Here is a 13613-nt window from a genome sequence, read left to right as displayed (position 1 = left end):
GAGCTTAAAGGAAAGCTTCAGTCATCTGCCCTGGGTAAAATTCCTGGGTGGAGTCAGTCTACCAACAGGAAACAGGCAAATAATATCCTCATCTTTACTGTTTGAGTCTCATCTCCCTCATGCCATCCATGGAATGTTCTTCCATGAATGGAGATTTAGGATGAAGATTAGGAAGAAATTCTTTGCAGTGAGGGTGGTGAGACACTGGAACCAGGTTGCCCAGGGAGATTGTGGATGTCCCCTCCCCTGGAGGTGTTCAGTGATGAGGCCTTGAGCAAGCTGGTCCAGTGGAAGGTGTCCTTCTCCATGACAGGGGTTTGGAACTGGATGATCTTCCAGGCCCTTTGCAACCCAAACCATTTTGTGAATCTATGAATCTGGAACAGGAAGCAGTGGCAATGATCTGAGTGCTCCATCTGTACAGATGAATGGCCCAAACGCTACTCTCGTTGTTGCAACACTAATTGTGATCTATACAAAAACTTTTCTGACTTTTTTCCCCCTTTTTTCTGCTCCAATCTTACAGAAAACCAGACATGATACACTGACAGCATTGGAAATAGACCTTGGCAATAAGATGGAAGCATAAATCTTGAGACTTGAAGCCAAACCAGAAAAATGGCTCATGAGTATTGAAACAAGAGACTGAAGAGCCTCCAACACTTCTGTGTGAGCAGTGGAAAAGGAGCAACTACCATGGTAACACTAATAACAGAAAAGCTGCAGAACCAGAGCTTGGATGATCTGACCTGTAAAACCTACAATATCGGTCTGGTAAGGATCTGCCAACGTAACATTTAATAACAGGGAGGTGCTGAAGAGATTGGTGACTGGAAGCTACACACATTCAGGATGTATGTTAGCCAGGAGTCAGCTATTTAAGGCTGGCTTGGAAAATGGGCTAGAGTTGTAAAGGGTAAGGACTGAAACTTCAGTGTGTGGTGCTCCATGTCCTTGCTACAAGAAAGGCATTTTGGTGCTGGAGTAGATCTAGAGAAGGGCAGTGAAGATGGTAAAGGGTCTGGAGAGCAGGTCTGATGAGGAGCAGCTGAGGGAACTGGGGGTGTCTGTGGAGGAGAGGAGACTGAGGAGAAAAATGTGGAGTTGCTGATGTGGTGCCCTCAGGAAGTGTAAGGATCTGCATGGTGTCCATCTTTCCTGTAGGGCTGAATCACTCTGGGTGGAAAAGACCTTAAAGATCATGGGGTCCAGCCACTCTCTAACTCTCCTGAGGCTGATGCTGAACCATGGCCTTCAGCACCACAGCTCTGCCTCTTGGAAACACCTCCAGGCAGCCTGTTCCAGTCTTCAAGAACCTTTTCAGAGAAGAATTTTCTTCTGATGTCCAACCTAAATCTGTGTTGGTGCAGCTACAGGCCATTCCCTCTGCTCCTAACACTTTTCACTAGGGAAAAGAGACCAACCCCTACCTCACTCTACCTCCTTTCAGGCAGTTGTAGAGAGCAATGAGGCTTCCCCTCAGCCTCCTTTCCTTCAGGCTAAACACCCCTAGTTCCCTCAGCCACATTTCCCAATGCATGAAAGAGTTTCTGCTTTTGAACAAGCATTTCAACACAGACCCACTTTCTTGCATGAAGCAAGACCTTCACAGGAAGCTTCTTGTTTTACTTGGTGTGTCTGTAGCTTAATTTGGGCTTTTCTGACCCAGAAAGTTCTCCAGAGGCACTAGATCTCAGTGAGGTGTTTTAACATCTGTTCTAAAAGCAGTAGTTGAAGATGGATGTGCCATGACCTCTCGAGTTTCCTCTTAAAGAAAATTACTTTGTTGAATAATTTGTCCTTACTGTAAGGAAAATTTCCTTCTGACAAGAGGGTAGCAGACTGCCCTGTCAAGGTTCTTAGCAACTGCAATCTCTCCTTGAGGGTGATAAAACACAAAAACCTCTTCATCCAGGAAGCTCCAGGTAGATCCTAGCACAAAGGGCATGAATGGGGGAGGGTAGAGCATAGCTGCCCCAGGAGAGCTGATAAACTGGTTCAGTGCCCTGTTACAACCATATCTAGAGGGACTTCTGTCATGTGCTGGGTGGATAAAAAGATCCTCCCTTCTCTATAAACAGTTTACAGCCTGATAGTCTACTCAAGTTTGGACTTCCAGACATCATTAAAATACACCACCAGATAGTGTTTCTGAGTGGTTGTAGTGATAGGAAGCCAAGTGTCTATCATAAAGAAGATGCTTGACTTCTCTCTGTTACTTCAGTGCCTCAAGCTTTTACTGGAAACACTGCAGCTTCCTGCCCCTTTCCTTCACATGATGTCACTTGCAGCATTCTTAGTGCTGGTTTTGGTCTGAATCTCCAAAGAATTAGTGCTGTGTTGTATCTTAGCATGATTCTGGATCAGTAATCATTTAAGAGAAGTAGCTGTAATGTGTCTGCTTGGTTGGTCATGGAGCTGGGCACTAACTTCACTAGAAGTTGGTCAGAAGGCTCTTGAGGACCGGGTTACTGTCTGTTACAGACTGCAGTCAGATTGTGTCTGTGAGGCCACTTGATACTCCCCCTTGAAAAATGCTTGCAGTGCTTTGCAGCTATCAGAGGTGTAGTTCAGTCTCTACCTGACAAGGCTTTTTAAGGTGGTTCAAGTGCAGACCGTTTGATAACACAAGTATTTGTGAAGAGAGCCTTGGTAAAGGTGCATTTGATTGAGAACTACTTGTAGAAGTTAGGTATCCTCTGAAGTGCCACATGGGATTGTCCTAGAGGTTCTGTTCCTTCTAAACTATCAAAGCTCTTAGCCTGTGTGAGCTGTCTTTTAATCACAGAATCCTAGACTGGCGTGGGTTAGAAGAGACCTTCAAGATCTAGCCCCGATCCCCACCATGGGCAGGGGCATATTCCACTAGACCAGGTTGCTCAAGGCCTCATCCAGCCTGGCTTTGCTCATAACATAGTAATCAGGTTGATGTTCAAGCCATTCTTTACTGCCCTTTTCCAGGTGGTTAAGGTATACATTAGCTCTGAGATATTTGGACATGGAGTTCTGTTCCAGACCCCTGTTTTCCTTAGCTACTATCAGATAGCTGAATAGGTTGCTGTAGCCTGAAACCCAAAGAGGGAAGAAATTGCTGGAAAACCCTACCTTTAATTTGTTTTCCCTTCAGGGACAGCTGAAATATAACTGTTACTGTTTTAAGGTGCTGTTGTGTTCTGTTTAGTCTAAAGAGTTGGTGCTACCTTTTAAAATATGGTCCTAAATGAGGGACTGGAGCAGGTCCTGAGATGGGCAGCAGAGCTATTGAAGGGTCTGGTGAGGAGCAGCTGAGGAAACTGGGGTGGTTGCTCAGCCTGGAGAGGAGGCTGTGAGGAGACCTCGTTGCTCTCTACAACTCCCTGAGAGGAGGCTGGAACCAGGTGGTGGTTGGTGTCTTCTCCCCAGTGTCTAGGTGACAGGACAAGAGGAAATGGCCTGAAATTGCTTAAGCTGGCAATTAGGAAAAACTTCTTTTGCTGCAAGAGTGGTCAGGGTTTGGAACAGGCTGGCCAGGGAGGTGGTGGAGTCTCCATCCCTGGAGGTGTTAAAGAAATATGTGGACATGGCACTTGGGGATATGGTTTAATGGCCATGGTGGTGTTGGGCTGACACTTGGAGCTGATCTTAGAGGTCTCTTCCAACCCAGACAATTTTGTGAGTCTGTTTCTGTACCTGGCAACAGCAGTTGTGAAAAGCAACTAATAACAGTGGCTGCTGCTCCTGCTGTCAGGTCCTAGACTTCTGATAGCATGAGGGAGGCTTACTCACTGCAAAACTGATGGAGATTCAGACTTGGGGTTCAGCTGTTAGCTTAAAGTAGCTTTCTCCAAAAAGAAGTTATAAATGCTTCTGCAGATGCAAATGTAAAGTAAAAAACAAGTGGTTTGCCTCATGTAGGTGTTCATTAACAAACTGATGTTGACTAAAATCCTGTCCTTTCATCAGTTCTATTGTTTCCTACCTCTAAAACATGGGAATGTTACCATGGCTTAGCATTTGTCTTCTCTATGTGTCTGAAGGATATGAAGTTGTCAGTAGCACCCCTCCCCGCGTTGCTATGTATTGGGAAAGAAAAGCTTTGTAGCCCAAGGATGTTTGTTTAAAAATTGACTTAGTCTCTAGGAAGGAAGTGTCTATGTGTGTGTGCAGTGCTGTCTGCTGTGCTTGGACACAGAGCAGTGCTCACATCAAGAGCGCTGCTCTGTGTCAAGAAACCTCTCTCTCTGTCCTGGTGGCGATGGGAAAATGAAGAACAGTCCTTGGGCTCTTAGAGAGCTTTAAGCCCTTTATGAGTCCTCTTTAGCAAGCTCTGTGCTTTGTCTGAAAAATGCATACCATGTGAGAAGGCCTTTGTAGTGATATTTTGGAGGTAAAATTAGTTAAGAAAATGAAAAGCATTCTGCACACAGACGTGTCTTGCTGGCAAGAGCTTAATCATATATTCTGAAGCCCTTTTCCACACAAACCTTACTTTAAGAATGGATTTTGTGTTGCTTATTGGTTCACTACTCAAACTGATGTTTTGAGGGTAGGAATGATTGTTTTTAGTGACCCTTCAAGAAATAAGACAACTTTTCCTGCTCTGTACCTTTGAATATATGAAATACTTACTAGCAAAGCCTGATTTGGGCAGCAGTCATTCTGGAGACTCTTAGAAGTTTGTATATTTCACAGAAGCCTGGAATGGTTTGGGTTGGAAAGGTCCTTAAAGGTCATCTAGTTCCAAGTCCCCGCCATGGGCAGGGACACCTTTAGATAAGATATTCCTGTCTCTTTGCTTAAGAGGAAGTCCTTTTGCTTTTTAAAGTTGAAAATGGCAACTCCAATTGTCAGGCTGTAATTTCCTCTTCACTGAAATGAGAATTGGATCAAAACTCTTTCATCAGGGGTGAACTCTCACTCTTAATTTTGCAGTTTATTCACATGGGCTAATGCTGCATGTCCTGAAACCGTTTGATACTTAGCAATAGATGAGAAAACATCACCAAAAAAAAAGATGCTAGAAAAATGAGCTGTTAAGGAATTTCAGGATACCCAGCAAAACTCTCTCCTGAAGCTGTTTTGAATGCACACAGAGGGAAGCTGCAAGCTGCCTGCAGGTTCCTTGGGGTGTGTGCTCTTTTCACACAGTAAAAACTTGTTTTTCTGATTAATTTCAGTACTCATCTGAGAAGCTGAACAAAAGTGGCAGCTTGTTCCCTTTCGAAATCAACGGTAAGTTTTGCAGAAGCCTGAGCTGTGTTTGACTGAGGTAATTGCTATAGCAAGCAGCCTTTCTTTTGTAAATAAGGTGAGGGGGATGGAGCATGCTGCTGTAGAGCCTGCTGCTTTAAGCTGTTCTTTGAACAATACTGGGAATAGCTGGTTGTTAGTTTTGTGCTTGTGATCTGCTTTGCATAGTAAAAGCCCTTGTAACACTTTTTTGGGTTCAATATCCGTGGTGTACAGAAGCACAGCGATGTCGGTTTTCATGCTAAACATCTCCTCGGGTTCCTCAGCTAGCAGAAAGCGCTCACATCTTTACACACCTTAAATGCTTTACCACATGAAATATGCAGCACTATGTAAATCATAAGTTGAAGTCCAGTTGCCTTCAGACAAGTTTGGTTTGTTTTCCCCTCTCCTTGGTCCTGCTGGAATGAGAGTAAATTATATCTATCAAAAAACTACAAATGCCAGATAGTGATTAAGTGGGGTTTTTTTGCTGTTTGCTTTTCTCTCTCCTTAGTCCTACTGGGATGAGTATAAGTTATGTATCAAAACCCCCTGCAAATGCCAGTTAGTGATGTGTGAATCTTTTGCAACTTTATTAAAGGATAGACTTAAAATTTTGCCCATTCTATGTTTCTTTTAAGCATGGAGGATTTCTCTTTGCTCAGTGGGATTCCCTCTGAGTGTGAATCTTGGTTTATGTGAGGTTTCAAAAGGGAAGCACTATTTTATCTTAAATACCATTGCCATGTCAACAATGAAAACACAGCCATCTCTTAGATTTTTATTTGACACACTTTAAACCAACCTCCCAGCCTGGGAGAAAGCTTCCTAAAGGACTTTTTGTTTTAAATCAGGGCAGCCCAAGCTAGGAAATTGTCCTCCATTCGATGTTTGGAGTTTCAAACATTATCTGGATCCCATTGTGTAGGCTATTTTACTTGCATTGAATTATGGATGGTCCCTGCCTTGAAGAGCTTACATGCTTAAGGCAAAGCACAGTATGTGGCTGGACCCATCTGAAAGAATGGAGGAGGAAGGACAGAGGAATTCTAATAAAACATGTTGTTTGAATAGGCCAGCTGTCTGCACAGTTAAATGATTCTGAGACAATAGGGTGTTCTTTAAATAAGATCCAAATAAACAGGATAATCCATGACAAACTCGGGGCATGGAACACGCACAGCTATTTGGATTTGCAACTTTTAAAGCTACTCAGCAAATCTTTTTATCTGTTGATCATTCTAAAACTGAAGTTTAGACAGAGGAATATGCAAGTATTGAACGGTTAGGCTGTAGCTAGGTCCTTAATATGCATAGGGGAAAAACCTTTAAATGCTCTTTCTTTAAAGCTGGGATCAGTGAAACTTACTTGGCTAATTGGTTTAAATTAGCAAATTTTCTAACCAAGCATGAAGCACTGTTAACTGGCCAACAGGGTTTGTGTGGTGGTGGGGATTTTTTTTTTGCTGCTTTTCAATTTGCACATCCAAAGTGCTGTAGTTCTTCTTACACTTCATTGTGTAATGTGGAGGAACAGCTGTAAAATGTGCAGAATGTTCTCAAAGAAAAGCTTCACAAAAGGAGCGAGGGGCTTCGCTGGCAGCCTGCTTTTTTACCCAGCTCTGCCACTTCAGCTGGGGAGTTGGGCACTGTATTCACAGCAAGGCTTGCAGTGGGTTCTTCAGGGGTACTTTGTGTTGAATTAAGATATTTATTTCCCCCCCCCCCCTTGCTCTTTGAGCAAAATAAAAGGAAACCTGCAGCCTGATTTTGCTTTATGCTGTTTGTAGTTTCAAGTAAAGTTTTTCACACCACCGAACATGAACTCTTTGTAATGTTTCTTTAGAAAGGTGTTATTAAAACAGCCAAATGAAGGGCAGCAGAGATTATCCTGCTCTTCATATCAAAAATAAATAAATTGATTCCCCAGTGGGTTCTGGCATGATTTGCTAATCCAATTTGGTTGTCCCTGTTACAGCTTTTCAGTGTGGTGCGTGTTAGGAAGCAGGTAAGGAAGCTGGCCCTGCTGCTCACTAAAACCCTTTCTCTGTACAGGAGGAAACATTAACAAGGTACTGGGAATGCCTGGTTTGGCTCCTGAAATAAATCCTCATGATTTGGGAATTTCCTGCCTCTTTTCAAATGAATGTGGAATGCTAGTGTGAAATTTAGATGAAGCTGGACATTTGTAGCTCATCCTTCAAAGTCTGTGGATTAGAGTTTTTTCACTGAGCTAAGTGTAAAACGAATGGTCCCTTTCCATCTCTCATCTGCATCTTTCTTGTTTTCAGAAGAGAGTCCTTGGAAAGCTTTAAATGGGGGTTGCCCAATCCAGACTGACACCAGGAGTTCAGCTTACCCTTTCCCAGTGTGCCCGTTCAGCACCGGCACGGTCAGCAATGGTGCTCTGCAGTGGCAGCAGGAACCTTCCAGCACGTCGATGGTGTCGGGATGGATAAGTGAACTCAACCTGAACGAGAACTCGGGCCAGCCCTTGGCCCCACCAACCAAACGCCACTGCAGGTCTCTGTCTGAACCCGACGAGCTGGCCCGCTGCCGCTCCCCGTGGAAGCCTGGCAGCTCTAAAGTCTGGACTCCTGTGTCAAAGAGACGCTGCAACAGCGGCGGCAGTGCCACCCTGCAGCGCTGCAACAGCCACGGGAGCGCCACCTTGCAGAGAAGCACAAGCATCAGCCTGCCGCAGAACATCCTCTCGCTCAACAACGTCTTCACCGTCACCAGCTTCAACACCTCACCGGTCCCCAGACCTTCCTCTGCCAGCAGCGGCTTCGTGGACAGCAGCGAGGGCAGCACCAGCTCCAGCAGCCGCTGGAATTCTGGAGGCCCTTGTGACTTTAACCCAAGGCGCCGCCTCTCCCTGTCCCAGGAGCACATCACCGAGGCCGGGAACCTCTTGCCTTCAGCCAGCAGCACTCCCACCTCCACGCCCGAGCTGAGCCGGCGGCAGGGGCTGCTGCGGTGCCGCTCCCAGCCCTGTGTCCTCAACGAGAAGAAGAGCCGGCTAAAGCGCAGGCGGGAGGAGGACGTGCGGTGGAACAGGCCCTCCTTGGACTTTTTTAAAATGACACGGGTGAGATTTTACTTTCCTCAGTCTGTGAAGGGAGCTCTTGCAGAGAGAGCTCCTAACCCTGCAGAGGCAGCTGCTCCTCTGTAGCTGTGCCGTTCACTTGTCTCCTTGTGCTGGTGTGCGTCACAACCTCGCTTTGAGTGGGGTTTCGCAATGCCGAGGGCTGGCTGCTGCACCTGGGTCACAACAACCCCCTCAAGGCTCCAGGTTTGGGGTAGAGTGGCTGGAAACTGTCCAGCAGAAAGGCCCGGAGGTGCTGGCTGACAGCAGCTGAATGTGAGCCAGTGTGTGCCTAGGTGGCAGAGAAGGCCACTGGCCACCAGCATCCTGGCCTGGATCAGCAATGGTGCCGGCAGGACCAGGGCAGGGATTGTCCTTCTGTGCTCAGCACTGCTGAGGCCAGACCTTGAGGACTGGGTTCAGTTTTGAGGCCAATCACTCCACGGACATCGAGGGGCTGGAGCAGGTCCAGAGAAGGGCACTGAAGCTATCTAAGGGTTTGTAGAAGAGGGCTGGTGAGGAGCAGCTGAGGGAACTGGGGGTGTTCAGCCTGGAAACAGGAGGCTGAAGGGAGATCTCATTGCTCTCTACAACTGCCTGAAAGGTTGAAGTGAGGTGGGATTAATCTCTTCTCCCTGTCATCAGGTGATTAAAAAGCCTGCTGTGGGATGTTCACTGAATTTACAAGTAGTTTCCTTTTAGTTTGTCTGCTTTGCTTGACTAAAGGTCTGTATGATGGCATCTGTCTATCTCTTGTACCTTCATGAGACAGCTTGCAGCTTAAAGCATTTTCCATTGAGAAATAGGTAAGTGTTTTGGAGCTGTGGGGTAATTGGTTGGTTGGCAAGCCATCCAGGGTGGTCTGTTGGCTTCTGAGGCTGGTTACCAGGTTTTAGGTATTATTAGGCACTGAGGTTTGGTTGAGATGCAAGTTTCCTGAATAGGTAATCAGCTCTTACCTGTTTCTGTGTTAATTGGTGCTCAGATTAGTTTACTAATCTACTCCAGCAATATAGAGGGTTGGTTTGCCTTTCAGCTGCCCCTGTGGGCAGGTGTCTTGATTTATACTGAACATAAAATGTGGAAGCTGGTCATGGGGTGTTTTTGCCAGCTTGCTGTTTGTGCCTTTCAAGCTCTACAGGTGAGGCAGAGTTTGATTGCTCAGATGGCACACCTGAATAACCCACACTTATGGAGCAAACCTGGTACAGCTGTTGTCTGTAGGAAAGCTTTGGTTCCCGGTGGAAGGGCTTGGGGCCATGTAGATTTTCTGCTGTGTTGAAAAGTACATGGGACTAGTACTCAGTCTTGATCACTTTTCCCCCCATGAGACCTGTTTTGAAATGCTGCTTTTTGTGATGAGTCTATGCAAAGTTCACTCTGCAGTGTCAAGGCCTGGTGGGGTTGGTTTTCCAGCTATTTCAGTAGACTCTTCCTCTAAAGACATTACTGTGTATTTAATCAAAGGCACAATGTAGCTTGGAAATGCATCTCTGGTTTCCAAACATGCTCAACTTTAGTGAAAACATCTGTTTGAAAACCAAGCAAGTGCTGAAGACATTTGAAGTGGAAAAAAATTGAATTAAGTTTTCAAGAACTGTTGGGGTTTTTGTATGCTGACAGTTTGCTTCCCTGTGATGTTGTTAGAACTCTTCCATTTCTTCCTACTCTACCTTCTCCCCATGCCCCAAACTCTGCCAGATGTGTGCTTTGAAACTGATACTGTGATCTTCAGTGTTTCTGTCTAAATTTAAGCTAAATTACTGCTATGCAAAACATTGAGCTAATACTGTGGAAGGGAATGGCTTTGAGCTGGAAGAGGGAAGATTTGGACAGGGTATGAAGAAGAAATTCTTGATGTGAGAGTGGTGAGATACTGGAACAGGTTGCCTAGGGAGGCTGTGGATGCCCCCTCCCTGGAGGTGCTCAAGGTAGGTTGGATGAGGCCTTGAGCAGGCTGGTCTAGTGGAAGGTGTCCCTGCCCATAGCAGGGGATTGGGATTAAATGATCTTGAAGGTTACTTCTAACCCAGACCATTCTGTGAGTCTACAAGGACTTGTTTTGAAGTGCTACACAAGACGTGGATGTGTCCATGTCTGCATATAGCTCAGTGGAGGTCAGGGCTGCCATCAGACCTCTTTCATGTACTTTGATGGCTCCTTACTGCTTCCAGAAAGTCATCTTCTGTGATTTCAAAATCACTTCTAAGTCAGTTTATGCAAGACCTATGCTGAAAACAAGTGGTTTTAAGGATGTTTTTTTTGTTCTAAGCTTCAGTGCAAATATTTTGTTGTCTTCAAAGGGCTTGTGATAGGACAAGGGGGAATGGATTTAGAGTGGAGATTAGGAAGAAGTTCCTTTCCATGGGTGGTGAGACACTGGGGACAGGTTGCCCAGGGAGGTTGTGGATGTCCCCTCCCTCAAGGTGTTCAAAGCCAGGTTGGATGAGGCATTGAGCAAGCTGATTTAGTGGAAGGTGTCCCTGCCCATTGCAGGGGGATTTGAAATAGGTGATCTTGAGGGTCCCTTCTCAACTAAAACCATTGTAGGATTATATGAGTGCAGCATGATGGCCTGGCTTCAGCCAGGGTGTATCTTGGAGGCTTCAGTGGTTCAAACTAAACAACAACTAACAACCGATAGGTCTGGGTTCTGTGAAAGATCTGGGGTTTAACTCTTTATCTTGGACCTTCCCAGTATTCCACAGCAGTTTCATTGCAATAAACTCAGGTTCATCATCCCTTTCTCCAAGCACCTTGATTGATTTTTCTGGGTTTTTTTTTCTTTCTAGAAGGTCCAAAATCAGTGTAAAAGGCTTGTGGGTCACTCTGGACCCAGATCATTCTATTTTCTCAGGAGAAGTGCTTCTGCTGCTGGCCTGCACAATATCCTTCTGCATGCTGGAGGCCAAAGACTTCAGCAGTTGGACGGTCTTTAAGGGTCCGTCCAACCCCTTCTGTGGTTCTTTGATTTCCAAAATGTGTTGTTTCTTGAAGGGCTACCTTGTTGATTTGGAGGACAAAATGTTTGGATGGATGTGGATGTAAGGACTTTGGCTTTTTAAAACTTCAGTGATCAGCATGAAGCTCTCTACAGGATTTTGAATAATGAAATGCAAGTGGACTTTTTGCTGCTAGAGTTTGGCCAAGCTCTTAAACTTATTCATTGTAAATTAATTTAGAATTCATAGAATGCTTTGGTTGGAAGGAACCTTTAAGATCTAGTTCCAACACCACCTGCCATTGAAAGAGACACCTTTCTCTAGACCAGGCTGCTCAAGGCTTTGTCCAGCTAGGCCTTCTGTAGAAGCTAGAGAACTGCTATCATAGGAAAGAACTTCTCTTTGGAGGCAAATAGGTATGTGGAAGGCTGGAACAGTTAATATGTTTGATATGGTGATCTTAGAGGTCTCTTCCAACCTGGTTGATTCTATGTCTGCTCCTTGTGTAATGAATGTATGAAGAGGAGAGACTTTGAACATACTCCAGTGATGGTCAGTGACAATCCCAGCACCTCTGTCACAGGTGACACAGCACAGCTGATCTTGAACTCTTCACAGCTCTGTGGATGATGGTTGTCTATTAAACTCCAAGTATTTTGACTTGGAATGTAGGCTAGATTGGTTTCTTGCAAGCTGAGCGATCTGCCAGGTAGTGTGGCTGTGCCTCCAGTGTCCTCATATGAAACACAAAAACAATGCACAGTGCCTTGAGTTGAACTTCGAATGACTCTTTGCATCTGGCTTCCTTATCCATCTGTAAAACCAATTGTGGAAATCATGGGTGAGGAAAGAACTTTTAAATCATCCTGTCTAATGCTCTGCTGATGTGTGATTACTCCCCACAAAGATGTATTTCTTTGCTCCTTGGTCCACTCTAGCCTTTTACGTGCCTCCAGGGATGTGGTTTCCTTAGCAGATAAAGAGGCTGTTGTGGGTAGCAAGGGCAACTTCACTTAAGCTATAAAAATTTAGACTCACTTAAATAGAGGCATGTATTTTTGGATCTCTGTCCTACTGCCACGATAATATTTTAGGGAAATAAAACTTTAAATTTAGCATCTTGATCCTCTGGTTGAGGACTACATGAGCTCCCTTGGTCTCAATTTGAAAGCAGCTTCTGCAGGAGTCATAGGAGGGAGAGCAGATATTCACAGAATCATAGAATGGTTTGGACTAGAAGGAGACCTTCAAGATCATGTGGTTCCAAAATCCCTGTCATGGGCAGGAACACTTTTCACTAGAGTAGCTTGCTCAAGGCCTTATCCAACCTGGCTTTGAACACCTCGAGGTGGGGGCATCCATAACCTCCCTGGGTAACCTGTTCCAGTGTCTCACCACTCTGACTGTCAAGAATTTCTTCCTAATCTGCAGTCTCAATCTACCCAGCTCTTAATTTAAAGCTCTTTAAAGTGCTCCAGTAAAATAGGTTAATCAAAATGAATGTCTGGTAGAAAGCAATGAACCTTTTCAGTCATCTAAAGTTTTATTTACTCTTTTTGTGAAGTGTTGCACAGATGCTGCTTCCTGTGCTGCAGTTCTTCTGCTTAAATAAATAAGCTGCTGTTTTCAAAACTGAGAAAAGCAAAACCAAATCCATAAAACCTCTGTTGCATCAGGACAAAAAAAAGCCTGTGTTCTGTCATCTGCAGTAGAGGTGTGTGTGACTAGCAAGTGGACTTCAACTCCAGGCACTTAAAAACAAAACACAAAAAAAAATGAAACCAACACAGCTTTATAGCCTGCATTGTTACAGTTGTTCAGATTTGGCTTCCTTGCTGTAAGAAGGACACTGGGATTGCTGAAGCAGGTCTAGAATCATAGAATCAACCAGGTTGGAAGCGACCTCCAAGATCATCCAGTCCAACCTAGCACCCAGCCCTAACCAGTCAACTAGACCGTGGCACTAAGTGCCTCATCCAGGCTTTTCTTGAAGACCTCCAGGGACGGTGCCTCCACCACCAAAGCTGGTGAAGGGTCTGGAGGTACCTGAGTTTCTTCACCCTGGAGAAGAGGAGGCAAAGAGGAGACCTCATTGCTGTCTACAACTTGCTGAAAGGAGGGTGGAGTGAGGTGAGGTTGGTCTCTTCTCCATAGTGTCAGGTGATAAGAGGAGAGGACGTGGCCAGAAATTGCTCCAGGGGAGGTCTAGGTTGGAGATTAGGAAAAATGTCTTTGCTGCAAGAGTGGTCAGGGATTACAACAGGCTACCCAGGGAGGTGGTGTAGTTCAAGAAACATGTGGATGTAGCACTTAAGGCCATGGTTTAATGGTCATGTTGGGCTGATGCTTGGACTCAGTGATCTTAGAGGCCC

At 45.2% G+C, this 13613-nt stretch overlaps 1 protein-coding gene across 1 annotated transcript in view; it reads left to right on the top strand.

Annotated features, from left to right (window-relative positions):
• Positions 1–13613, top strand: part of FAM53A (family with sequence similarity 53 member A) — a 52992-nt gene that overhangs the window by 17239 nt on the left and 22140 nt on the right. The window contains exons 2-4 of the mRNA XM_064151542.1: positions 527–774; positions 5157–5211; positions 7503–8302. Of these exons, the coding sequence (XP_064007612.1) occupies positions 697–774; positions 5157–5211; positions 7503–8302 (933 nt within the window). The 5' untranslated portion in view covers positions 527–696. The remainder of the gene's footprint in view (positions 1–526; positions 775–5156; positions 5212–7502; positions 8303–13613) is intronic.

Source organism: Pogoniulus pusillus, chromosome 11, assembly GCF_015220805.1.
Source record: "Pogoniulus pusillus isolate bPogPus1 chromosome 11, bPogPus1.pri, whole genome shotgun sequence".
Taxonomy (NCBI): Eukaryota; Metazoa; Chordata; class Aves; order Piciformes; family Lybiidae; genus Pogoniulus; species Pogoniulus pusillus.
Note: the sequence above shows the minus strand (reverse complement) of the source record. Positions and strands in the feature narration are given on the sequence as shown.